Consider the following 26,815-nt stretch of genomic DNA (forward strand, 5'->3'; position numbering starts at 1 on the left):
CTTTTTATTGTATATTTTACAGCAAAATGAATAAGAATAAAAGGACGTTTCACCCAATGTGCGTGCAGTGCTGTGGACTTACTTGAATCGCGACACCAATAAAGGGCATGCCGTTTACATTTCGATGGTAACCTTACGCCATAAAATTCAAACAATCTTCATGAGTGGTGAAAAAAAACAAGAAATTCTACAATTTGTCTTTTATTAATAAACAGACTTGCTCAACATGTGATGCTTCATATATATCCCTAATGGCTCTTTAAAAAATGCATTTGCCAAAAAAATTCTAAATGGCTCTTTGCTGAAAAGAGGTTCCTGACCCCTGGAATAGCCCATCTTAAACTGACCTGATATATGTTTTTCTTTCCCTTTTTATTTATTTTTGGCGCATGTATTCCTGTGCGATCGGAAAAATAGTGTAATGGTGGCACGCCATCTTTACCAGACTCGGGCAAAGTCCGCCTCTCCTTTCACTCCACCCCATCTGGCACTCTTTGGCCCAAGGTATTCGAATGCCGGCCGCTAGACCAGAGGAAGCCCCACTTTGGCCAAACCAGGCCCCGGAAGTGACAGTGGAAACGCTACTGGCCCTGGCTTGCTCACTTTAGACGCGATAGTGGAAACTCGGCTATTGACAGCTATGCTTAACGAGACTAAATCTAGCTGTCAGTGATCATCGAATAGGCGTCTTAGAATAGCCCAAGATCAAAATCATCAAATCATCTGTTTTGTGTTTAATAGACGTCTAATAGACATCTAAACATTGAGTCCTCATTCATTCCTCTGTATTTGATGGGCTATTTTTAGATGTTTGTTAGATTTTAACTAATAGCCCAAATTTAGCCTTGTTTTTTTACCAAGCTGTCTATGTTTTCATGTCTATTACAGTAAACACAAAAAAGCCCGCGCGCTGTAAAGAAAATCCCGTCTGCCTTAAATTTTGTTAATTCAATCAAATGAACTTTTCTTGTCAACAAACATTAATCAAACAGAATAAAACTATAAACTTTGTATAATTACATTTTTTTTTTTGAAACTTGATTAACTTAATAAAACAAGCTCAAGTAACCAAGTGTGTGTGTGTGTGTGCGTGTGTGTGTGTGTGTGTGTGTGTGTGTGTGTGTGTGTGTGTGTGTGTGTACAGCCGGTGTCTGCGTCTGCGGCTCATATTCTGGGTGAGGTGTGTCGGGAGAAGCAGGAGGCGGCCGTCCCGCTGGTCAGACTCTTCCTGCACTATGGCAAGATCGTGCCTTTCCTCAGTGCCATCGCTCACGCAGAGATCAGCCGCACACAGTGAGTAAAACACACACACACACACACCATCAGCAGCTCCTCATGATCCTCTACTGCTCCTCACACTCTAACACTTTTAATAGAAAAGCGGAAAACACCAAATATTCTTTAAAGGGCTCCTATTTTACCCCTTTTACAAGATGTAAGATAAGTCGTTGGTGTCTAGAATGTGTGTAAAGTTTCATCTTGAAATACACATCAGGTCATACCCTGCAGGATATATATATTTTGAGGAAAGTGTGGCTGTTTTTGTAGCACAGATGAAGCAGAGATCCAACTCTTCACCAGAGGAAGGGGAAAAACACTAGCTGTGCATATGCCCCACTGGTTTCACAAGGGAGATTTTATCGGTGTCTCCTCTATCTCCGCAGAGACCCCAACACCATATTCAGAGGGAACTCGCTCACGTCCAAGTGCATCGATGAGACCATGAAGCTGGCGGGGATGCATTACCTGCGCGTCACACTGAAGCCCATCATCGATGAGGTGAGTCTGTCTCCGTCTATAATGCAGGATATCTGAGCGCTGCGTTTACCGTGTTATTTATTTACCTGTAGATCTGCAGCGACCACAAACCCTGCGAGATCGACCCCGTCAAGCTGAAGGAGTCGGAGAATCTGGACACAAACAGGGTGAGCATCAACTTCTGCTTGTCAAACCATTATACATACAGTTTCCCAATGCATGTAATGTGAGATTGTGGGTGTAATAATGTTCATTATCATCATTCGCTGTAACATTTAGTTAGAGACAAAATTATTTGCCCTCCTGTGAAGTACAAAAGAAATGAGTTATTAAACACTATCATGTTTAATAATTTATTAAAACTACTGTAATGAACTGCTGTAAAATTTACAGTATTACTTGTAATTTTGGTTGGCAGTAATACTGTAAAATTTACAAGTGTACTGCTAATAACAATTACATTTCCGGTGTAAAACTACAGCACAGTTGTAATTGTTCATTTACAGTGCACTTGTAAATTTAGGCAGTAATACTGTAAAATGTGCAGTGTGCTGTAACAGTGTATTTTTCTCTGTTCAATTTAATCAGTTTTTATTAAAATTTTTAAATATTTTTATTATTAATTTAATAATCATTAATTTAACAGATTTTATTTATTTATTAATAAATAATGTAATGAATATCACTAATAATTAAATTTTATTGCATTAATTTATTCATTTAAATTAATACTAATAGTTAAAACACATTGAGTTGTATTAAAAATTGTCAAAGAATATGCGATGGATAAGTTTGATATTCTAAAAAACCTTTTGCTATCATAATTAAATTATTTAATATTAATTTATAATTTTCTATTAATTAAATGAAGTAGTAATATACTTGTCCAGTTGATTAATTTGAGCTGTTATGAGTGTTCAGTTGCGCTTTAGTTGTACTCATTTTATATACTAGTTTGCAGCTTATTTACAGTTGAACTCAGAATTATTAGCCCCCTGAATTATTCATCCACCTGTTTATTTTTTCCTCATTTTCTCTTTAACAGAGCAGATTTCTCCAACACATCTCTAATCATAATAGTGTTAATAACTCATCTCTAATAACTGATTTATTTTCTCTTTGTCATGATGACAGTAAATAATATTAGACTAGATATTCTTCAAGACACTTCTATACAGCTTAAAGTCACATTTAAAGGCTTAACTAGGTTAATTAGGTTAACTAGGCAGTTTAGGGTAATTAGGCAAGGTATTGTATAATGATGGATGTAGACTATTGAAAAAAATAGCTTAAAGGGGCTAATAATATTGACCTTAAAATGGTTCATAAATAATTAAAAACTGCTTTTATTCTAGCTGAAATAAAACAAATAAGACTTTCTCCAGAAGAATAAATATTATCAGACATACTGTGAACATTTCCTGAATCTGTTCAACATCATTTGGGAAATATTTAAACAAGAAAGAAAGTTCAAAGGGGGCTAATAATTCTGACTTCAACTGTATATGTAAGTTTATATATTTGTTCAGAATTTATATATTTGTCAATATTTTCTGTGTGTTGTTTAGGAAAACCTGCGTCAGTACGTGGACCGCATCTTCAGCGTGATCACTAGCTCCGGCGTCAGCTGCCCGACCGTCATGTGCGACATCTTCTTCTCTCTGCGCGAGTCTGCGGCCTCACGCTTTCAGGGTGAGCGGCTCATTCATTTACTTTATCTGACACGGACATCACCGTTATAGTACACATCTCCATGATGACAGCACATAATATTAGACTAGATATTCTTCAAGACACTAGTATTCAGCTTAAAGTGACATTTAAAAGCTTAGCTAGAGTAATTAGGGTAAAGTTAAGGTAATTAGGCAAGTCATTGTATAACAGTGGTTAATCAAACTGATTTTCATTTTAATGCCTTTTTCTGCTTCTCAGCTGCTAAACAGAACATAAAGCTGATTTCAGGGCTGATGAGGAGCGAATTCTGCTGTCAAACACTCTCAAATTATGCTTTTATTACACAACACATATCATCTCAATCACTGAAAAATATGTCCAAACATCTACAAATTCTTAAACTAAGAAGCATTTACTAGACAAGCAAAAATGATCTTGTTTTCAGGAATAATCAGTCAAAATTAAGTGAGTTTTTTCTTCATTCATTTTCTTTTCGGCTTAGTCCCTTTGTTAATCTGGGGTCGCCACAGTGGAATGAACCGCCAACTTATCCAGCACATGTTTCACGCAGCGGATGCCCTTCCAGCTGCAACCCATCTCTGGGAAACACCCATACACTCCCATTCACACACATACACTATGGACAATTTAGCCTACCCAATTCACCTGTACTGCATGTCTTTGGATTAGTGGCGGAAACCGGAGCACCCGGAGGAAACCCACGCGAATGCAGGGAGCATTACCTACTGCGCCACCGCAACGCCCGTGTTTTTGCTTGAAATAAACAAAATAATCAACTTATTTAGCTTGTTATATTTGGGCTAGAATAAAAGCAGTTGTTCATATTTTTAATCCCATTTTCAGGTCAGTATTATTAGCCCCCTTAAGTAATATCTCCAGCAGTGGTTGCCAAAGTGGGTGTCGTGGGACAATGTCAGGGGGTCGCTTGGTGATTTCCAAAAGTCAAATAAATTTGATTAAACTATTAGAATTACAATATTTTAACCATAACCCACAGAAGATAAAACTAGTAGTTTTAATAGTAAAAAACTACGTCATGCAAATGAAAAGCCATCGGGCTTTAATTTTTTATAGGATCAGTGTGTTTATGTTAGATTAACAACACAGCAGTAGCGTCAGCTGAAGCAGATTGATTTTATAGCAGCAGGTTAAACTTTCTGACACCTTTATGACAATCAAATACATTAAAAATAAGCACAGGCCACAACTGAACAGTGAGGATGATCTCTGAGTCTCCAGAGTTAAACCAAGAATAGACTCGTGCTGAAAACATTGTGCCCACCAGTCTCTTTAGTTGAGGTGAATATTAAAGTAAATAAATTAATAAATGACTATAAAAATGATGTAGTTGTTAGCAGGGCTTGACATTAACACCCACCAATCCGCAAAATGCAGGTAGATTTCAGCTGTGGCGGGTCAGACAGACACTCCCGCTAGCCACTATGGCTGGTTGGAAATCAGTTTTAAATGGTAGTTTTCTTAAAAGCAGGGTTTGACAATAGAGATGGCACAATATTCCTTCAAATATGATCTTACAATGGAGAAGCAGCACGACTGACAACAATAACTGTGTTCACGTGTGCAAAAGAGAGCAGGTGAATAACGAATGAGAGGATGATCGCTCGTTAAACTGTTAAAAAGCGCGGGCGCTCCCGTTTATTTGCATGAAGCAACCATGCCTAGAGGAAACGTAACTGGTGCGATCGGTTCTCTTTGAAATAGACTGAACAAAAAGCGATGATCTGCTTTCGTTTTAATTACTCTTTGAACAGATATTAACAGGCCTAACATTAACCGTGTGTGTGTGATCATCCTTTCATTATCACTCACGGTGTGCTTTTTTACCTGCTTTCTTTTGCTCACAGATATTTTTGTTATTATAGTTTAATTATCATTTCTTTACAATAACTTTGCTTTAATATGAGATTCAGTGTGGTTTATTTAGAAACTAATTTCGAGAGGATCACGTGCTTATGATCAACACGGCTGGCTCCTCATTAGCTCAGTAATCTGACCCATTAGATGATTACTGAAGCATTATAAATAACCAGAGTTTTTCACTCCAGCTGTTTTCGTCTTGAAGCTTCCCCCCCTTCCACCCCTACTTCCTCCCTCTTTTTCTGATAGGGCGACACGGTGGTCCAGTGGCTAGCACTGTTGCCTCACAGCAAGAACACCGCTGGTGCAACCTCCTATCGGGCTGGTTGGTGTTTCTGTGCAGAGTTTACATGTTCTCCCCGTGTTCGCGTGGGTTTCCTCCGGGTCCCCCGGTTTCCTCCCACCATCCAAAAACATAAACTATAGCCAATCGACTAAACCAAATGATCACCAAAAACTACACTAGTTTACACTTCTCACGCGGCGACAAACAGGGGAGTTCTCGAGACCTACCTGAGCTCGAACTCTGCTCTCGCCCTTCTAACGGGAGGGAGCCCCAGGCTCGAGGATATTACGAGCTCAGGGCTCTCTCCCGGGACAGCATGCCAAATACGCTTCATTGATTATCAGCTAAGTGTGAACTCTTGAACTCCCTGTTTATGTGTAGTTAACTGGTGATCTGGGACCTTCAGCCAGGACAGATCACTGTGCAGATTTCAGATACATGTCAATAATTCTTATTTAAATGTCAATTTTCTTCAAAGAAAGGTTTTCTTGAATTAAACAGCACATGCATACTGCTATATTTAGCTTGTTTTGACACATTTCAAATTTGTGGCTAAGAAATAATTATTTATGTTTGGTGTGGTCAGAGATAAATTTGGTAAATCCTTCATTTTGAGCCCGGAAAAGTCATGTGAAATAAAAGCTGATGGCAATGCGACACAGCCCATTTGCTCATGCACATTGAGCAAGCTCATACACAACATCTAAATCAGGCATGTGGACTTAACACAACATCTAAATCAAGTAGCTTTAGCATGTCAAAGTCAAATTTATGCATAAAATATATTTTCCCAACAACAAAATTGGCTAGTGAAAATGGCGAGTGGCTAGTAATGTTGGAAATCTACGAGCCACAGTGGCTGGGGATCAAAAAAGTCAAGCCCTGGCTGTTAGACTGTTACTCTTGTTTTCAATATGCTCGTGTTCATATAGACCTATTGTTGTGTGTGTGTGTAACATTTGTATATTTATAATCACCTCTGAGGAATTTGGGGGTCAAGCGTCACTGGAATTGTTACTTTAGGGGTCACGGGCTGAAAAGTTTGGGAACCCCCTGCTCTACAGAACAAAAGTCATGTTCTCCTGTGTTTGCTTTCCTCCTCCATCTTCCTGTTTGTGTTGTTGTGAGTGTTACACCGCCACCTTCAGGACACAGATGAGCACTGCAGACACACAGACCTCACTCTACAGACAGACTTACAGGAGAAAGTTTCACAAACTTTAAGATTTTAAGTTCAGCTAATTCATTTAAAGCTAATTTCCTACATGTTTGGCGAGTTTGCCAGGCCTCTGATGATCAATTTCTGTTCCAATGCAAATGTCGATGAGTTTTTTCCCCCTAAAACACCTTTTCTTGTGTGTTTTTGTCAGTGTGACGTGCTGAATTAAAGCTTCTGCTTTCTGCAAACCTGTAATAACAATACCTGACGTGGTTTTCTAGTGGATGTCGAGTTACGTTTGTGAATTGGAATAAATTGATTAGAGTGTTTGAAGCTGAAGAGCCAGGTGAGGACACAGAGGTGTCTGCTGGGTAAATGTTATTTGTAAAGCGTGTGTGTTTTGTGCTGTTGTGTTTTTCAGTCGATGCGGATGTTCGCTACACCGCCGTCAGCAGCTTCATCTTCCTACGCTTCTTTGCTCCTGCAATCCTGTCGCCGAACCTGTTCCACCTGCGGCCGCATCACCCGGTGTGTAGAGCACACACACACACACACTCACTCACACAGAAACACACAAACATATAAACACAGACACATGCATGTAGACACACACACACACACACACACAAACATATAAACACAGACACATGCATGTAGACACACACACACACACACACACACACAAACATATAAACACAGACACATGCATGTAGACACACATACAAGCACACACACACACACACACACACACTCACTCACAGAAAACACAAACATATAAACACAGACACATGCATGTAGACACACATACAAGCACACACACACACACACACACATAGACGGAAATAAAATTGCGTACACTCACACACACTCTTATACACACATACACTCTCATGGAAACGCACACACACACACACACACACACACACACAAACACTCATGGAAACACAGAAACATACACGTGCACACACACATAAAGAAAAAAAATGTGTACACACAAACACACATTCACAGAAACACAGAATCATACAAACACAGACACACACACATATGTGCATAGACACACACATACAAACACACATGGACACACACAAACACAGAGAGAAAAATAAATTGTGTACACACAAACACACACACACACACTCTTATACACATATACACATACTCACACACATAGAGAAAAAAAATGTGTACACACAAACACACACACACGCTCATACACACACACACACTCTCTTTAACACTCGCACACTCATTCATACACATGCACACATTTACACACAAACGCGCCCACTTATACAAACAATACACACACATGGGCACACACACACTTACATAAACAAAAACACAAGCATGCTATCACACACACACACACACACACTGATCTAAGTGTTTATTTGGGTCATGTTTTCTCTCCTCCAGGATCCGTGCACATCTCGAACCCTGACGCTCATTTCCAAAACCATACAGACTCTGGGGAGTCTGGCCAAGTCCAAATCTGTGAGTGTCTTCACTGAAACTCTATTACAGTCAAACGTAATGCAGCTGATCAATAAATCATGACGAGGGTTAATATATCTACAAAAACAGATCACTAATACAGATCAAATGTTGATGTGCCTGATGAAGGATGTGGAGTGTGTCGTGCTGTTAAACTCAGACTGTGTTTGATGAGGACAGTAATAATCCCTGTTTTCTCTGACAGGCCAATTTTAAAGAGTCCTACATGGCGGCTTTCTATGACTACTTCAATGAGCAGAAGTACGCAGACGCAGTGAAGAACGTGAGTGTGTGTGTCTGTCTGTGTGTGTGTGTGTGTGTATGTGTCGTCAGTGTTCTGATGTGTGTTTCTGTGCTGCAGTTTCTGGATCTGATCTCGTCGTCTGCTCGCTGGGACCAGAAGAGCATCGAGACACCCATCATGCTGAAGGAAGGGTGAGTGTGTGTGTGTGTGTTCACATGTGAGTGATTTTGTGTGGGTGTGTTTGAGTTTGTGTGTGTGTGTGTGTGTGTGTGTGTGTTAGTGTGTGTGTGTTCACATGTGAGTGATTTTGTGTGGGTGTGTTTCAGTTTGTGTGTGTGTGTGTGTGTTAGTGTGTGTGTGTTCACATGTGAGTGATTTTGTGTGGGTGTGTTTGAGTTTGTGTGTGTGTGTGTGTGTTTGAGTGTGTGCATATTTGTGTGTTTTAATTTTGTGTGCGTGTGTGTGTGTGTGTGTGTATGTGTGTGTGTGTGTTTGAGTGTGTGCATATTTGTGTGTTTTAATTTTGTGTGTGTGTGTGTGTTTATGTGTGTGTGTGTGTTTGCATGTGAGTGATTTTGTGTGGGTGTGTTTGAGTTTGTGTGTGTGTGTGTTTGATTGTTTGTGTGTGTTTGAGTGTGTGCATATTTGTGTGTATGTGTGTGTGTGCGTGTGCGTGCGCGCGTGTGTGTGTGTGTGTGTGTGCGTGTGTGTGTGTGTTCGAATGCTTAGCTGATTTATTAGCATCTGATGGTTGGCTGCTGCTTCTGTGAGGTTTAGTTTAGGGTTCGAGTGAAGCCACAGTAAACTTGTGAGACAGGAAAACAAACGTGTGTGTGTGTGTGTGTTTGTGTTTCTCTGCTGGCCGCAGGAGCGTTAAACTCATTATTAAGAGGTTTGATGCCAAAGGCTCAGGCAGGTAAGATATCATTGTGACCTTTGACCCTTATATCATGACCTCTGACCCTCCGCACAGCCTCCCAGAAGATCTCTGTTCTTGTGCTTCCTCCCTGCCTAGTGAACACACACACACCCTTACTAGTGTGCCTATCTAGAACCAGAGCTGTCAGCTGTTTCTCCTTTATTTTAGGCTGAATTGAGATGATGATGGTATTTTGAAGAGTCTGAGCTGTAAATCTGAGCACTCTTTCAGACACTCGCTTCCTTTTCTCTGGAGAATCATCTGAGAAGCAGGAGAGTAAAGTTCTCCATCTATTCTGCTTTTAGTCTCAGCTTTGATAGTCAGGATATTACAGAGGTCTTGTCGGTGCTTTTATTTTATTACTATTCATGAGACATGAGATCTTCCTGTGGTATTTACTGATTTAATCTCATTTATATACAGTTAAAGACAAAATTATTCACCCTCCTGTGAAATCTAAATCAGATATTTCCCAATCGATGTTTAACAGAGAGAAGATTTTTAGTGAACACACATTTAAATATAAAGGTTTTAATAAGGAATGAACCACCAACTATTCCAGCATATGTTTTACACAGCGGATTCCCTTCCATTTGAAACCCTGTACTGGGAAACACCCACACACACTCATTCACACACACTCATTCACTACGGCCAGTCTAGTCAATCGATTCCCCTATAGCGCATGTGTTTGGACTGTGGGGGAAACCGGAGCACCCGGAGGAAACCCACACCAACACGGGCAGAACATGCAAACTCCACACAGAAACACCAACTGACCCGGCTGGGACTCGAACCAGTGACCTTCCTACTGTGAGGTCACAGTGCTGACCACTGAACCATCGTGTTGCCCTTGTTTTTATATTTCCTTGTCATTTTAGTTAAGGTTTTTGTACTTTACTTTTGTCATGTTGGTTAGTTTTTATATATTTATAAGTATATATAAAGCTTTCATTACACTATTAAGGCTCAATCCCAATTCTATTCCTGTTCCCCTTCCCCTTTGGCCCTTGAAACAGAGTGTGAAGGGGAAGGGCTTCAAAATTTACCCCCATAGAAATGTACAGCACTACAGCACCTGCACACGTCATTGTATGTTGTACTTGCTTCATATGAGATCGATGATAGTGACTGCTGCAGTTATTCCAGTTGCTTTATTTTTTGAGGTTTATCTTCAGGAAATGACTGAAGGCGTATATCATGTTACCATAACGATCTAATGTGGCAATAAGATCATAACTGTAGTGTGTATCTAAACCCTGGCCTTATTCATCTGTGTAAACACAGGAAAACCAACATTAACATTATAGCAGACACTGCAAACAGCTCATTCTCAGCCACTAGACTATTCTGACAGGGGATTCGAGTGTCATCGAGTGACAGAATGTTGTGGGACTGCTGTACAGGACTTATTATTATGGATCATAGATAGCTAGATAGTATATTATTATTTATTAGTTATTATGGATTATAGATAGTTAGATATTATAGATTATAGATAGTTTTTTTTAAGCATGACGGTAAAACACTAACGCCATTCTGAATGTATTAAAACATGTGTTTGTTTGTTGTAAAACTTCATAGTAATGACAAAAATACTAATTTGTGCATCTCTTGACTTCCGCGTGCAGCTATCCTGCTGTTGTGGCTGGATATAGAATAATTGTAAAAAATAAAGCTGACTACTTTGCGGATTTCACCTATGGTGGGTTATTTTTAGAACTGCCGTGAATAACGAGGGCCCACTGTACATCATTTTATAATATCTCAAATGAAACATACACGTATTTGACTAAATATTGACCAGAAATCATTCAAATGGTAAATCTTCTATTAAAGATTGAGAATATTGCAGATAACACACGTGTAGATGACGGCAGCAGTTATTGAACACAATCCCAGGAGAATGCAGGAGTGTGGAGAATAATCAAATGCAGTGGTTGGTTTTGCTGACGTCAAAGCGGTGGATTATTAGCCAGACTGTAGGAGTGTGTGTGTGGGATGGAGTTTCTGATGTTTCCCTCTTCTGACCTTCAGATTCATGATCAAACGAGCCCAGGGACGGAACCGCTTCGGTCTGAAGAACTTCAAGAAAAGATGGTTTCGCCTCACTAACCACGAGTTCACCTACCATAAAACCAAAGGTAACGCAAAAGGTTTGTCCTGAAACTCTCACTACAGGTGTGTGAGGCGTCTGTCATCAAGAGTATCCTATCGTGTGCTTGTCATATATATATATTATAATTATATTTATTGGATTTACACAACAATACAGTCATAACTCCACAATAAAGAAAATTTGTATTAAGAGGTTCAGGGCTATGAGCCCAACTAAAGCAAACACTTTTCTTCATGATGGTGACTTTAGTCTATGTATTTGCCATATCTTCTCTGGGCCGCTTTAGCCTCACAGCCACTTAAACCAGAGCTAACTGTGCCAAATATTTGCTAAAAGGGGGCCACATTTGTCTCAGGATAACTGGGCCACATTTGCCATATCTTCTCTGGGCCACTATAGTCTAATGGCTGCATTAGCCAGAGTTTACTGTGCCGAATAGTTGCCAAAAGTGGCCCACATATGTTTTAAAATAACTGGGCCACATTTGCCATATTTTTTCTGGGCCACTATAGGTTCACAGCCACAATAGTCAGAGCTTACTGTGCCAAATATTTGCCAAAAGTGGCCCACATATGTTTTAAGATAACTGGGCCACTTTTGCACCTACACATGTGAGCCACTTTAGGTTTAGACCCAGATTACCCTTAAATGACTATGCCACATTTTTGCCAACTGCGGCCCACATTTATCCTCCATCATTTGGGCCAAATTTACCATTTTCCACATGGGCTACATCAGGCTCACCTTCAGATAACATTTTGCCATAAGTGCCAAATCTTTACCTTAAATTGGCCCATATATGAATTTGAATCTTTGGCCCCCCTTTGTCATTGTACAGGTGGGCCACTTCAGGCTCACATTCATTTTGTCTGGGCTGAAGGAAGACCACCAGTGCCGCATAACTGCCTAAAGTGGCCCACATTCGTATGCTATCTGGAATGCATCCATTAGGTATACCCAAAATCAATAAAACTGGGTCACAATCCAACAGCATGTTAAAGATATTTTCTATTTCCCCCAGCACCAAAGACCAATACCTTTGCAGTCTGTCACATGACCACATCAGTTTTACATTTTAAACACATAGGTGAATTAGAAGGGTTAAATACACGTGTCTGCGGTTAGGGGAGTTATGGAGTCTGTGTATTATTTTATATTGTATGTCTCTTGTGTGTGTACAAACAGATATTTTCTTAGCATTAGACCAAATATCATCCCAAGTTTGTTCATATTAATATCAATATACAGTTATTTTAATTAATTTCCCAAGTGCTGTTTAACTCTTTCCTTGTCATGGAGGAGATAACCAGTCAACTAAGAGAAACTTATAGCTTCTGGTATTCATCACATTATGAGGACCAATGTCCCCACAAGTATAGCAATACCTTTCCTTTTTGACCTTGTGTGTTGATGTTTTTGCTCTCCATAAGGGAAAGAGCTTATAAATCAGGCACGATGAAGGATTGTGAAGATGTAAAAGTGCAGATTGTTTAGGGGGAGATGAGAGAATATACAGTCTGTACAGTAAAGACATCAGTACAGCTGTGAGGAGAACTTAACATGAAAACACTGTGTGTGTGTGTGTGTGTGTGTGTGTGTCCAGGAGAGGGCGCTCTGTGCAGTATCCCTATAGAGAACATCCTGGCTGTAGAGAGACTGGAGGAAGAGTCCTTCAAGATGAAGAATGTAAGAGAACCTGCTTCTTGTGTGGTATATCTGCGGTGTGTGTGTGTTTCTGAGGTCTTCATTCACTGATCTGCAGTGTGTGTATGTGTGTATCTAGTCATTGCTGCAGCTCCTCTGATTCCAAGGTGTGTTTGTCTGTGTGTGTGTGTGTGTGTTTCCGAGCTGTTCATTGACTGATCTGCTGTGTGTGTTTCTGAGGTCTTCATTCACTGATATGAGGTGTGTGTTCCTGCAGATGTTCCAGGTCATCCAGCCAGAGAGGGCGCTCTACATTCAGGCTAATAACTGTGTGGAGGCCCGAGACTGGATCGACATCCTGACGAAGGTCAGTCAGTGCAACCGCAAGCGCCTGAGCACCTTCCACCCGTCTGCGTTCCTCAACGGACACTGGCTCTGCTGTAAACTCTCTGCAGACACTGCGCCCGGCTGCACACCCTGCACAGGGTGAGACACACACACACACACACACACACACATACACTGCATTTTATTGTGTGTATATTCTGCTTACTCACACCAAACTTTACACTTTTATGCTTGTGTACGTTCTCTATATTCTGTTCACATTGTGTGTGGATGGCGACGTGACCTTATGTTCTGTCATTCAGTGGACTTCCTGCCAATATTCAGCTGGATGTGGATGGAGATCGAGAGACGGAGAGGATCTACTCGCTCTACAGCACATACATGTCCAAACTGGTGAAGATGCAAGGTGAGTCCAACACACACACACACACACACACACACACACACACACACAGACACACACACAGGAGAATATCACACTAACAGAGAAGTCGTGAAAACTCATTCAGGGCACATGCCCTAGTAAAAATCGCCAGAGCCCCAGTATTAGTAATAATAATTATAATTCAGTGTATTTATTAGGAGTGGTAATTCCAGAATAAAGACGTTATTCTCTGTGTGCAACCAAACCAACGCTTGTGAAAGCAGTGTAGTTTAATCAAAAAGCAAACTGAGCATGTGCGCAGAAAAACACACCGCTCCTGCTTGACGCTAGCGTGCTGCTCTGCTCCCGGTCCGGTTGTGAACATGCACGTCTTTTATGCGGAGGTGTCTGCACGCAGTGAGCTTTGCAAGTCGACAAAACAAAGTTAAAATAATATGATGTGATCTGATTTAGACCAAGCATGGCTCCTGATAGACTTTTGTTTTTGTATGAAGCAGAAAGGAGGGATGAAGTCAGGGAGGTTAGACTTAATAAACCTAATTCTCAGACATGAGTCGAGTCTAAGACAAAACAACAGATAATTTATAAGCATCTTTTCTGTATTGTATTGAATTGTCTAGAGAATTTCATTCCAATGAGATTAATATTCATGCAGAAGATTTCTTCAATGATCTCAGCATCACTCCAGTTCTGTCTTTACATTGTTTTCCAGTTACATTTCTGATTCATTTCTGTTATTTATTTAGAATAATAATTGCATAATAGCAATAATACTGTATTTATTTATAATTATATATAATTTTTTAGTTTTATTATATATATATATACATACAGTTGAAGCCAGAATTATTCGCCCCCCAGTTTATTTCCCCCCCCCCCCCCAATTTCTGTTTAACAGAGCAGATTTCTTCAACACATCTCTAATCATAATAGTGTTAATAACTCATCTCTAATAACTGATTTATTTTCTCTTTGTCATGATGACAGTAAATAATATTAGACTAGATATTCTTCAAGACACTTCTATACAGCTTCAAGTGACTTTAAAGGCTTAACTAGGTTAATTAGGTTAACTAGGCAGGTTAGGGTAATTAGGCAAGTTATTGTATAATGATGGTTTGTTCTGTAGACTATTGAAAACAATATAGCTTAAAGTGGCTAATAATATTGTCCTTAAAATGGTGTTTAAAAAATTAAAAACTGCTTTTATTCTAGCCGAAATAAAACAAATAAAACTTTCTCCAGAAGAAACAAGATTATCAGACATACTGTCAACATTTCCTGAATCTGTTCAACATCATTTGGGAATAATTTGAAAAAGAAAGAAAAATTCAAAGGGGGGCTAATAATTCTGACTTCAATCGTATATATATATATATATATATATTTTATATTTATTTATTTATTTATTTATTTTTTAGAGGGGGAGCTGTGCCCCAGTAGAGCTTTATGTCTAGCAACATCCCTGGTTCATACACTCATGATAATGGTAGAGTTAGTTGTTTCTATCTTCAGCCAATCACATGCTCTCACATAAGTTTAGCTATCTAAATAAACTGTATTTTATATTATAAATTATGTAGATTGTCATGTATATTACTATATGCTGTAATAAATTTGAACATGCATTTTTCATCTTGTTTAATACATATTCATAGTAGGGCTGCAGCTATCCATTATTTTAATAATCCATTAATCTACCTCTTTAATCTTGTGACTGAAATGCAAACGAGCAGTAAGAAGTGCATAAAAAGTGTGTGTGTGTGTGTATATAAATATATGTGTGCATGTGTGTATATTCATTCATTCATTTTCTTTTCGGCTTAGTCCCTTTATTAATCAGGGGTCGCCACAGCAGAATGGACCAACAACTTATCCAACATATGTTTTATGCAGCGGATGGCCTTCCAGCTGCAACCCATCACTGGGAAACATCCATACACACTCATTCACACACACACTCATACACTACAGACAGTTTATCTTAACCAATTCCCCTATACCACATGTGTTTGGACTTTGGGGGAAACCGGAGCACCCACAACAACACAGGGAGAACATACAAACTCCACACAGAAATGCTTACTGACCCAGCTGGGGTTCGAACCAGCAACCTTCTTGCTGTGAGGCGATTGTGCTACCCACTGCGCCACATGTAATGAACAATAATTCATTACAGTAATTACAGGACAAAATGAAACAAGCTGCATATTGCTTACTTTAAATATAATGACAAATAAAATAAATGTTATACAGACAGGAAAGGATGGGTAATTTCTTATTTATTTTTAAACGAAGCATCGATTACTACAGATTTAAATTTACTGCAATTTATTTTTTGTAATCGATTAAATCTAACCCATTATAATATTCAGCCATAATTCATGGAGATATGAAGCATGGCCACTATATTACTGATCATTTACTGGTGTTATAAATGTTTACCGGTAAGTCTTGGAAAAGTCATTGGGTTTTAGTAGGAAACTGTGTTGATGGAAATGTCCTGATACTGTGTGCAGAGGCCTGTGGCAGTAAGTCTGTGTACGACGGGCCGGAGCAGGAGGAATACTCCACGTTTGTGATCGACGACCCGCAGGAGACCTATAAAACCCTGAGACTCGTGATCTCCGCCGTGCAGACACTGGAGCAGCAGCACACGCAGTACAAACGAGACAAGTTCAGGAAAACCAAGTATGGCAGCCAGTAAGTATCACAGAGTAAAGTGCTTCACACGCCACCATTATGGTAAATCTCAGTATCTTGTGGTTGCGTTTGGACTGTAATATTGTTATGTTTTGCAGCAATATAAACAGTGCTCAGCAGATATGCGTACACCCCTCACAAACCTCTCTTTTAAATGCATGTCTTTAATAGGAACATTATATTTGAGCATATACATTATATTAGTCAGTACTGAAGCCAAATCTTGAGCTCATCTAACAAAATAACATGATAACGCTCCAAAAAATAGCACAGCCAACTTTATATGTTATAGAAAAATATTAAATACAAATTTAAAAAGAGGAAAAATCAAGAAATAAAAATTGTTAAATTTTAGTTGAAATTTTGTAGATTGTCATTTATTTTTGCAACATTATGCCTTCATTTATTTGTATTATCTTTCAATTTCTAAATGTTTGTTGACTAAAATATTATTGTAATAAATATATCTGTTTAATAAATCTGTTTTGTTCAAATGCACCAAAATACACTGCCTATATTCACTAAGAAATGGAGGAAAATATTCATCTTCTGTACTCAATTGTGCTGAACACTGTAAATGCAGTAATAAATACTAATGAATATAAGACAGATAAATGATTAGCATTTAAAATATAAAATAATATAAATATCTTTAGTTATTTTAAATAACATTATTTATACAATAACAGAAACATTAACTTAATTTATTGGTTTTATCTATATAATTATATTTGTGCCTGTAAAAAGAATGTAGCTTAATGCAATATAAAAAAATAATATTGTTAATATTTAATAGTTTTTTCTATAGCTTATAGTGTTTTATGAAAAAACTTACATTCATTCATATTAAAGGGATAGTTCACCCAAAAATAAGTGTTTCCAAACGTTTGCTTTTACTGTTGAGCACAAAAGATATTTATAAGAATGTTGGAAACCGGTAACCATTGTCTTCCATAGTAGCAAAAACAAATACTATGGAAGTCAGTGGTCACATTAACAATCTCACCATAGGTGGAGTGTGTGTAAGGCTGGGAAGGCTTAGCCTCCCCCTGGCCAGAGACCACGGAGATAGCAGCAAAGAAAACATGTAAAGGGTGTGAGGATTAATATGAATGTAATTTAATGTTGATGATTAACACAACACTCTAGTTATTGTAAATTTGTCAATCAAATTTAAAGTCCCCCTCCACACAGAAATGGAACTGTCCAACCAATAAATAAAGATATTTATAAGAATGTTGGGAACCATTGACTTTCATAGTAGGATAAACAAATACTGTGGATGTTAATGGTTACAGATTTTCAGCATTTTTCTAAATAATTCAAAACAGATTTGTGACACATGACGGGTGCGTGAGTATGATTTTTGGGTGAACTGTCCCTTTAAGACACATTGCCTCTGTTATTGGCACTAATGCACCTCCACATGTTATCTGCATCGCTGACGACTGCACATGTGAGAAGCGGGAAATTCTCCATCTCATTATAACACATCATATATTTGTGCTTCCAGAGAACATCCAATCGGTGATCAGAGTTTCCAGTGCTACATCCGCCAGCAGTCAGAAAGCTCCACCTACTCCATCTGACCACACCCCCATCCATCTGCACAGGAAATGAGGTGTGATTGACAGGAAGTGTCCGCTGACTCGAGCTAAAGCTGTGGTGTCTGATGCTGCAGCCGGGCGGCGGCGGTCTCGCACTTTACACATCGCACGCTCTGGGACGATGTAGCTTCGCCCCGCGGCGCATTTTAGCATTTTATGAACGGGTCGTCCTCTAGATGTTTTATAAACGGAGTTCTCCAGGACGTATCCCACAATCCTTTGCTTTCACAGGGTTTATTATTGACTGGATGACGGACCTGCAGCTGAATTTGAGTCTTTATATCAGGAATGTTCAGACGTGTCCGGTGTTGATCCTGCAGTCTGTCGCCAGGGAGACTGAAGAAGAGGTGCATTGTGGGAACTGTGTGTGTGTGTGTGTTGGAGCATGCAGACGTCCTCATGCCAGCGTGTGGAGCGACACTAAACACTTCCTCATGGTTTGTGGGTCCAGTTGTGTTCAGCAGCACACCAGCGTCTGCTTTTATACTTCACAGATTACTGTTCTGCTTACTGTGTGTGTGTGTGAGTGTGTGTGCGTGTTTCTGTGCATGTGTGAGCGTGTGTGTGTACATTTATGAATGTGTGTGTGTGTGAGCGTGTGTGTTTGTTTCTCTGCATGTATGTGTGAGTTCATGTGTGTGTTTGTTTGTGCGTGTGCGTGCATGTGTGAGTGTGTTTCATTGATTAATAATCAATAATAGCTCACAGTCCATCCCATCCTACTTTATAGATGTGTTCAATATGGATGTGTTTCTTTGGATCAGACCTGTTTCCAATATTCCCGCTCATATTTCACCCTCAGATCAACAGAATATTCATATTTATATTCACAGATACAGAAGGATATATATTCAGATTACAGTGCTGCTGAATGCTGGATTCTGATTGGCTGGTGTTTGGTTATTGTCAGATAAAGGCCCAGCTAAAGTAGTTCCGGCAGGTTTAGAGCACATTACAGCTTCATATCACTCCACTGGATGATTAGAATTATTTCGCCACAGTGAAATGAACCGCCAACTTATCTGGCATATGTTTTACACAGCGGATGCCCTTCCAGCTGCAACCCAGTACTGGGAAACACCCATACACACTCATTCACACTAGTCAATTTAGTTGATCAGTTCCCCTATAGCGCATGTGTTTGGACTGTGAGGGAAACCGGAGCACCCGAGGAAACCAACACGGGGAGAACATGCAAACTGACCCAGCCGGGACTTGAACCAGCGACCTTCTTGCCGTGAGGCCACAGTGCTAACCACTGAGCCACCAGTGCTGCCACTTAATTACTTTTACAGTCATTTTAATAGACACTGCAGCTGTATTTCCTTCATCTCTTGATTTAGGGTGAACTATGAGCCGGAGCTTCACTCTTCTGTCGTCGTGTATCCTCATGTTAGTTTGGTGTGTCTGTACGTTCAGTGATGCACGTTTCAATGCTTCTATATTTTAAAAACAGCCCCGTTTTCCTGCCCAAATGAATTGTTATTTATTTTTGTATCACAGAATAATGCTTTGTGACGAAACACAACCTCAGAATAATCCCAGTGCACAGTATGAAGGACGCAATAATGTCATGTAGGAGTACTTGTCCTGTTTTTGATCCGTTCAGTAACTGAAGGAACTTTGATCACAGAACCTTAAGAAGGGACAGCAGTGTGTGTGTGAGTGTGTGTGTGTGTGTGTGTGTGTGTGTTCAGACCAACTCAGTGAATGAAACACACTCAGAGCACATGTTTATTTTGTCCAAATGAAGGCAATAGCAAAACAAAACTGTGTCTGAGTCTTTATTTTTGAATACTGACGGCGTTCACAGGCATGAAAACGATTGATAGATGTAAAATGGGGGTGGGGGCGTAATTAAAAATCTATATTGGATCAATGTCTAAAGTCTTCATGCAATGCAACTAATGTCTATAAATGTAATTGTTTACAAACGCAAACATTCATTCGTTCATTTTCCTTCAGCTTAGTCCCGTATTCATCAGGGGTGCCCTTCCAGGTGCAACCCAGTACTGGGAAACACCCATACACATTCTCTCTCACACACACTCATACACTACGATCAATTTAGTTGATCAATCCCCATATAGCGCATGTGTTTGGACTGTGGGGGAAACCCACGCCAACACGGGGAGAACATGCAAACTCCACACAGAAATGCCTACTGACCCAGCCGGGGTTCGAACCAGCGACCTTCTTGCTGTGAGGCCACAATGCTAACCACTGAGCCACCCTGTCACCCTGTGTTTACAAAAGTAACTTTTTGTAAAAGTTAAAACGTTCTCCAACAACATTCACAATGTTTAAGCAACATTTATAAAACGTAAATAGAGTCATTTTTAAAATGAACGTTTACAAACCATGTTTACAAAAGTAAGAACGTAGCATTATTACAAACAACATTTACATAAAGTCAATAGTGTAGTTTTCCAGTAGTAACAATGTTTATAATAGTAACGTTTGTTTTTAAGTAACAACAATTGAAAATTAACAACGTTCACAATGTTTACAAAAGTAACAATGTAGCATTGTTTATAAACAACATTTATACAAGATAACAGTTTTCAAAAGTAACGTTTTTTAAGTAATACAAACAATGTTTACAAAAGTAACAACGTAGCATTGTTAATAAACAACATATACAAAAAGTCAATAGTGCAGTTTCCAACAGTAACAATGTTTACAAAGTAATGTTTTTAAGTAACAATTGAAAATTAACAACGTTTACAAAAGTAACAATGTAGCATACATAAACAACATTTACAAAAGATAATCATTTTCAAAAGTAAAGTTTACAAAAGTAAAACAAACATTGTTTACAAAAGTAACAATGTAGCATAATTTACATTTACAAAAAGTAAATAGCGTAGTTTTCAAAGTAACATTTTATATTTTTAAATTAACAATGTTCACAAATGTAGCATTTACAAAATGTAAACAGTAAAGTTTTCCAGTTTACAATAGTAACGTTTGTTTTAAGTATAACAACTGAAAATTTACTATGTTTACAAAAGTAACAATGTAGCGTTGTTGGTAAACATTTACAAATGATAATAGTTTTCAAAAGTAACGTTTACAAAAGTAACGTTTATTTAAGTAAAACATGGTTTACAAAAGTAACAACATGGCATTGTTTATAAACAACATTAACAATTTATAATAGTTTACAAAAGTAACTTTTACAAAAGTAACGTTTTTTAAATAAAACAAACATTGTTTACTAAAGTAACAATGTAGCATTGTTTATAAAAGTAAATAGTGTCGTTTTGAAAAGTAACGTTTTTTACAAAGTAACAAAATTTAAAAGGAAACATTTACAAACATGTTTAGTAACAATGTAACATATTACAAACAACATTTACAAATGTTTAAAGTAAATGTTTACAAAAGTAACGGTTTTTAAGTAACTAGCTTTGAAAATGAACGTTGAAATTGTCTACAGTGCAGCAATGTTAAAGTGATATTTGAGTTCAGTTTGAGGTCATCTCTTCAAAACATTTCTTTAAGTTTGTCCAGCATTTTCCTCACTGGACATTATTTATCAAGCTTTAATTCCTGTTACATAATTTCCTCTAGCCTCTATTGTCCACCGCCTCCTAAAGCGCACTGAACAGCTGAAGGCTACCAGTTCACTCATGGTTAACCCACACACCGGCCAGTCATGAGTTTTCTCTGGCACAAACACTAGAGGAAAGTCAACAGGAACAGCGAGTGTTTGGATCCGAGACTCGAAGCGGAAGCGACTGGAACTTTAGCGAGACATGAGGAGTCTGAATGCGGCGTGGAGCGGCTCGGAGCTCGGCCTGCTGCTGCTGCTGCTGCTGTCGTCTGCTACTCTCTGCGGCTCTCAGCGCTGTGAGTAAAGCTGATAAACCTTCAGTAAAGATGAGGAGTAAACCGCTACTCAAACAGCGGCTCGTGTTTACCTTCACTTTCACCACAGCCTCATGACTTACTGACCTAAAACTGCTGGAAACACGCATCAGAAACAACAACAATGGTGGTTGGGGGTTTAAGGAAGCTGTAGCAGGGTCACCATAGTGAAGTTTTGTAGAGGATGAGGTATAAAAGTGATGAAGAATGCGTTTGTGTTTAGGAAATGAACAGACTTTTATAAATAACTGTGCGTGTTAACTGATGTTTCCAAAATGAACAGTAATTAGAGTATCAGTGTATGACCATTACAGACCATTACTGTTTACTAAGGAAGATTCTGTTTATTAATGATGATAACACCAGCAGAATTTATTCAATAATCTTTATAATGTAGTGTTTCTAAATGTTTCTAAATGTCTGAGATTTTACAAAGTGTAGAGCTGTTTACACCAATAACTAACAGTGTCTGGAAATGAAGCATATTTACAGAGTCATTGTTCTCTGATGTAACTGTGTTTACAGTGATGAAATGTTCACACCAACACTAACAATTGTTCCCAAAACAACCTAATATAAGAGTAACGAGGTGTTAAACCCATGGGCATTTGGGGAATTTGACAGATGAGGGTCGTGTGTGTGTGTGTGTCTGTGTACATTTGTTTGTGTATGCATTCTTGATTGTGTCTTGATCATGTGTGGGCGTTTGTCCATCTGTCTGTGTGTGTTTGTGTGTTTGTGTGTGTTGTCTGTCTGAGTTTGTGGTTCGTGTGTGTGTGTCTGTGTTTAAGTTTGTGTATGCATTCTTGATTGTATCTTGATCATATGTGTGTGTGCGCGCACATGTTTGTTTATGTGTGCATTCTTATGTGTGTGTGTCTGTGTACGTTTGTTTGTGTATGCATTCTTGATTGTATCTTGCTTGAGTGTGTGTGTGTGTGTGTATGTATGTGTGTGTACGTGCATGCTTGTGTTTGCCTGTCTGTCTGTGAGTTTGTGGTGCGTGTGTGTGTTTGTGTACATTTGTTTGCGTTTGCATTCTTGATAGTATCTTGATTGTGTGTGTTTGTGCACACACACACGTTCGCGCATGTGTATGTTGTCTGTCTTTCTGAGATTGCCTGAGTTTGTGTGTGTGTGTTGCATGTGTCTTTCTGTGAGTTTGATTCTTGTGTGTGAGGCTGAGTTTGTGTTTTGTGTGTGTGTGTGTTTGTGTACGTTTGTTTGTATATGCGTTATTGATTGTGTGTGGGTCCATCTGTCTGTCTGTTGAAATGTGTGTGTGTTGTCTGTTTGTGGTTTGTGTGTGTGTCTGTGTTTTAGTTTGTGTATGCATTCTTGATTGTATCTTGATCATATGTGTGTGCGCACATGTTTGTTTATGTGTGCATTCTTGTGTGTGTGTGTGTGTGTGTGTTTTGTGTGTGTGTGTTTATGTTTGTGTACGTTTGTTTGTATATGCGTTATTGATTGTGTGTGGGTTCGTCTGTCTGTTGAGTTGTGTGTGTGTGTTGTCCGTTTGTGGTTTGTGTGTGTGTGTGTGTGTGTGTCTGTGTTTATGTTTGTGTATGCATTCTTGATTGTATCTTGCTCATATGTGTGCGCGCACATGTTTGTTTATGTGTGTGTGTGTGTGTGTGTGTGTGTGTGTGTGTGTTCAGTTCTTCCTCAGAGTAAAGCGTCAGAGTTCCTGTTGCGTCACAGACGGGCGAACACACTCTTTGAGGAGAGTAAGAAAGGAAACCTGGAGCGCGAGTGTATCGAGGAGCTCTGCAATAAAGAGGAGGCGCGCGAGATCTTCGAGAACAACCTGGAGACTGTGAGACACACACACACACACACACACACACACACACACACACAATAAAAAATGCACACATAAACAAACATGTGCGCACAAACACACACACTTAAGAATCAACACACAAAGATGTGCTCAAAAAACGTACTCAAGAATACACACAAACATGTGCAAACACACACACATTCAAGAATCCCCACACAAACAAATATGTGTACACAAACACACACACACACAAACAAAAGTATAAACCTGTGCACTAACACAAGCACACACACACACACACACACACACATTCCAGAATGCACACACAAGCAAACAAACAAACAAACAAACAAACAAACCTGAGTTCACAAACACTCATACACACACACACACAGGAATGCCCATGCTAAAAAACATTGCATACACACACACACACACATTCCTGTTTGAGCTGTGATGCATCGACCTCATGACATTGACCTGTGTGTGTGTGTGTGTGTGTGTGTGTGTGTGTGTGTGTGTGTGTGTGTGTGTGTGTGTGTGTGTGTGTGTGTGTGTGTGTTGAGCAGCTTGTATTGATTGTGAAGTGAAATGAGTCACTGAATGTTGAATGTTCTACTTTATAATGTGTGTGTGTGTGTGCGTGCGTGTGTGCGCGTGTGTGTGTGTGTGTGTGCGCGCGTGTGCGTGTGTGTGCGTGTGTGTGTGTGTGTGTGTTTTCTTTAATCTTTCAGGAATATTTCTACCCCAGGTATGTTGGTAAGTGCTGCTTGTTTCTCATTAGAACAGTGAAGCGTGTGTGTGTGCGTGTGTGTGTGCGTGTGCGTGTGCGTGCGTGTGTGTGTGTGTGTGTTTCAGTCATCCTCTATTGCGCTGTCCTGTGTTTAATGACTGCAGAGATGTTTTGTGAAATGTTTCAGACTCAGAGAGATGTTCAGTGAAGTGTGTGTGTTCAGATGTTCTATTATTAAATCAGCGTCATTAATCTGATCTGCTTTACCTGTTAGGGGGTTTTTAACTCTTTCCATGTGTTTCCATGATAACAGCTGCTGTTTCTGACATCACTTATGTGTGTTGCCATCTATTTCATATATTTTGATGTGTGTGTGTGTGTGTGTGTGTGTGTGTGTGTGTGTGTGTGTGTGTGTGTGCGCAGTGTGTTTAGGCTCTCACCGTGTGGGCATCAATAACCCAGAGCCGGGGATTCCTCAGAATCTGCGCACGTGTGTTGAAGGTGATGATCATCAGTGTGTGTTCTTCATCTTCATCTTCATCTTCATCTTTATTATCCTGTTTAGGGAAACTAATATTGCAGCAAGGCGCCGTAACACAGGCGGAGCTCCATGTACACATTAACACAGTGACGGTTCTAGTTTACATGACACCCTGGCCGAAACCACCCCCCACATACCCCCTCCCCATCCCCCAAGAAATACGGACTCTATGTGGTTAACTTTATATATATTTACATTTAAAACAATTCAGTTCAATTCCCCTTTATTTGTACAGCGCTTATACAATGTAGATTGTGTCAAAGCAGCTTCACATAGAAGGTCACAGTAAATAGGAACAGTGTAGTTCAGTTTGTAGTGTTTAAGTTCAGTTCAGTTTAGCTCAGTTCAGTGTGGTTTAATAATCACTACTGAGAGTCCAAATATTGAAGAGCAAATCCAACGATGCGCAGCTCTACAGATCCTGAACCATGCAAGCCAGTGGCGACAGCGGAGAGGGAAAAAACTTCACTAAAGGCGGAAGTGAAGAAAAAAAACCTTGAGAGAAACCAGACTCAGTTGGGCACGACCATTTTAATTTCTCCGCTGGCCAAACGTCTTGTGCAGAGCTGCAGTCTCAGTGGCGGAGGCTGGAAGCTGGCCTCAGCGAAGACTCGTCTGTCTCTGGAGCGTCACAGGAATCAGTCTCATGTTCTCCACTCCTCCATGACCATCACAGTAGCTGCTCAGGATACGGCCTGGTCCAGGATTATGGAAACCTTGGGATCATCTCGTCGCTGTTCTTGGATCGCATCAGTGACTCTGCATAGTCTGAGGGCCTCGGGAAGAGTATCCCCAGGTGGAAATGGAGAATAAAGAGAATAATTAGCGTAGCTGATCTTCACAGTGTATATCAGCAAGATGAAGAAACCTGTGTGGAGCACATTCATGTATCATACAGCTAATTAATGCACTGAGTGTATGCTTTAAAATAATAATTATAAGTACATTTAAATATATTATTTATTTTCAAAAAATATAACAATTTGTTTATTATTATTATTATTATTATACACTGATTATTCTAAATAAACAGAAATCAGTTCTGAATGGAACTGAAATCGATGTAAAGACACAACTGGAGCACTATTCTAAGACTTTTGCATGAATGTTGATTATGACAGCTCTATAGAAGACAAAATAAATACGTTTATAGAATTATCTGTGCTCTTAGACTCGACTCAAGGCTGAGAATCAATGTTAGGAAGTCTTAGTGACCTCCCTGACTGATTATTCCTCCTTTCTGCTTCATAGCCATGCTTAGTCACAGTATCATCATCATCATCATCATCATCATCATCATCATCATCATATGATTTAAACTTTAGTTTTGTCGACGTATCGGTGTGCATGTACAGTAATCAAGCGGGATCAGGAGCAGCACATGTGAGGTGAGCGAGAATGGCTTTCAGTGCTGTTCAGTTGCACATAAAGAATAACAAACTTGCGCGTGCAAAAGACACCAAATGTGAATAGCCCCTAACATCTTTATTCTGGAGTAACACTCTAAATGAACACACTTGCCTAAAGGAAATTGCATCTCAAAGCTTTTACTGGGGCTCTGTTTCTGCACCATCTCTTTATGCTGCCCCCAGCAAGATGCCGCCTTGGGCGATCGCCCATACTGCCCATGCCTAAATCTG

At 39.4% G+C, this 26,815-nt stretch overlaps 2 protein-coding genes across 2 annotated transcripts in view; both read left to right on the top strand.

Annotated features, from left to right (window-relative positions):
* Nucleotides 1-20,012, top strand: part of rasa3 (RAS p21 protein activator 3) — a 69,618-nt gene extending 49,606 nt beyond the window's left edge. The window contains exons 11-24 of the mRNA XM_056464025.1: nucleotides 1,145-1,293; nucleotides 1,665-1,779; nucleotides 1,851-1,925; nucleotides 3,327-3,450; nucleotides 7,198-7,304; nucleotides 8,196-8,273; nucleotides 8,479-8,556; nucleotides 8,635-8,708; nucleotides 11,474-11,580; nucleotides 13,159-13,241; nucleotides 13,477-13,685; nucleotides 13,850-13,953; nucleotides 16,452-16,635; nucleotides 18,149-20,012. Coding sequence (XP_056320000.1) covers nucleotides 1,145-1,293; nucleotides 1,665-1,779; nucleotides 1,851-1,925; nucleotides 3,327-3,450; nucleotides 7,198-7,304; nucleotides 8,196-8,273; nucleotides 8,479-8,556; nucleotides 8,635-8,708; nucleotides 11,474-11,580; nucleotides 13,159-13,241; nucleotides 13,477-13,685; nucleotides 13,850-13,953; nucleotides 16,452-16,635; nucleotides 18,149-18,224 — 1,563 coding nt within the window. The 3' untranslated portion in view covers nucleotides 18,225-20,012. The remainder of the gene's footprint in view (nucleotides 1-1,144; nucleotides 1,294-1,664; nucleotides 1,780-1,850; nucleotides 1,926-3,326; nucleotides 3,451-7,197; nucleotides 7,305-8,195; nucleotides 8,274-8,478; nucleotides 8,557-8,634; nucleotides 8,709-11,473; nucleotides 11,581-13,158; nucleotides 13,242-13,476; nucleotides 13,686-13,849; nucleotides 13,954-16,451; nucleotides 16,636-18,148) is intronic.
* A 1,820-nt stretch (nucleotides 20,013-21,832) lies between these two features.
* The window catches only part of pros1 (protein S), a 42,668-nt gene continuing 37,685 nt past the window's right edge, over nucleotides 21,833-26,815 (top strand). Inside the window, exons 1-4 of the mRNA XM_056464037.1 lie at nucleotides 21,833-22,097; nucleotides 23,777-23,934; nucleotides 24,636-24,660; nucleotides 25,058-25,135. Coding sequence (XP_056320012.1) covers nucleotides 22,004-22,097; nucleotides 23,777-23,934; nucleotides 24,636-24,660; nucleotides 25,058-25,135 — 355 coding nt within the window. The 5' untranslated portion in view covers nucleotides 21,833-22,003. The remainder of the gene's footprint in view (nucleotides 22,098-23,776; nucleotides 23,935-24,635; nucleotides 24,661-25,057; nucleotides 25,136-26,815) is intronic.

This window comes from Danio aesculapii, chromosome 1 (genome assembly GCF_903798145.1).
Source record: "Danio aesculapii chromosome 1, fDanAes4.1, whole genome shotgun sequence".
Classification (NCBI taxonomy): Eukaryota; Metazoa; Chordata; class Actinopteri; order Cypriniformes; family Danionidae; genus Danio; species Danio aesculapii.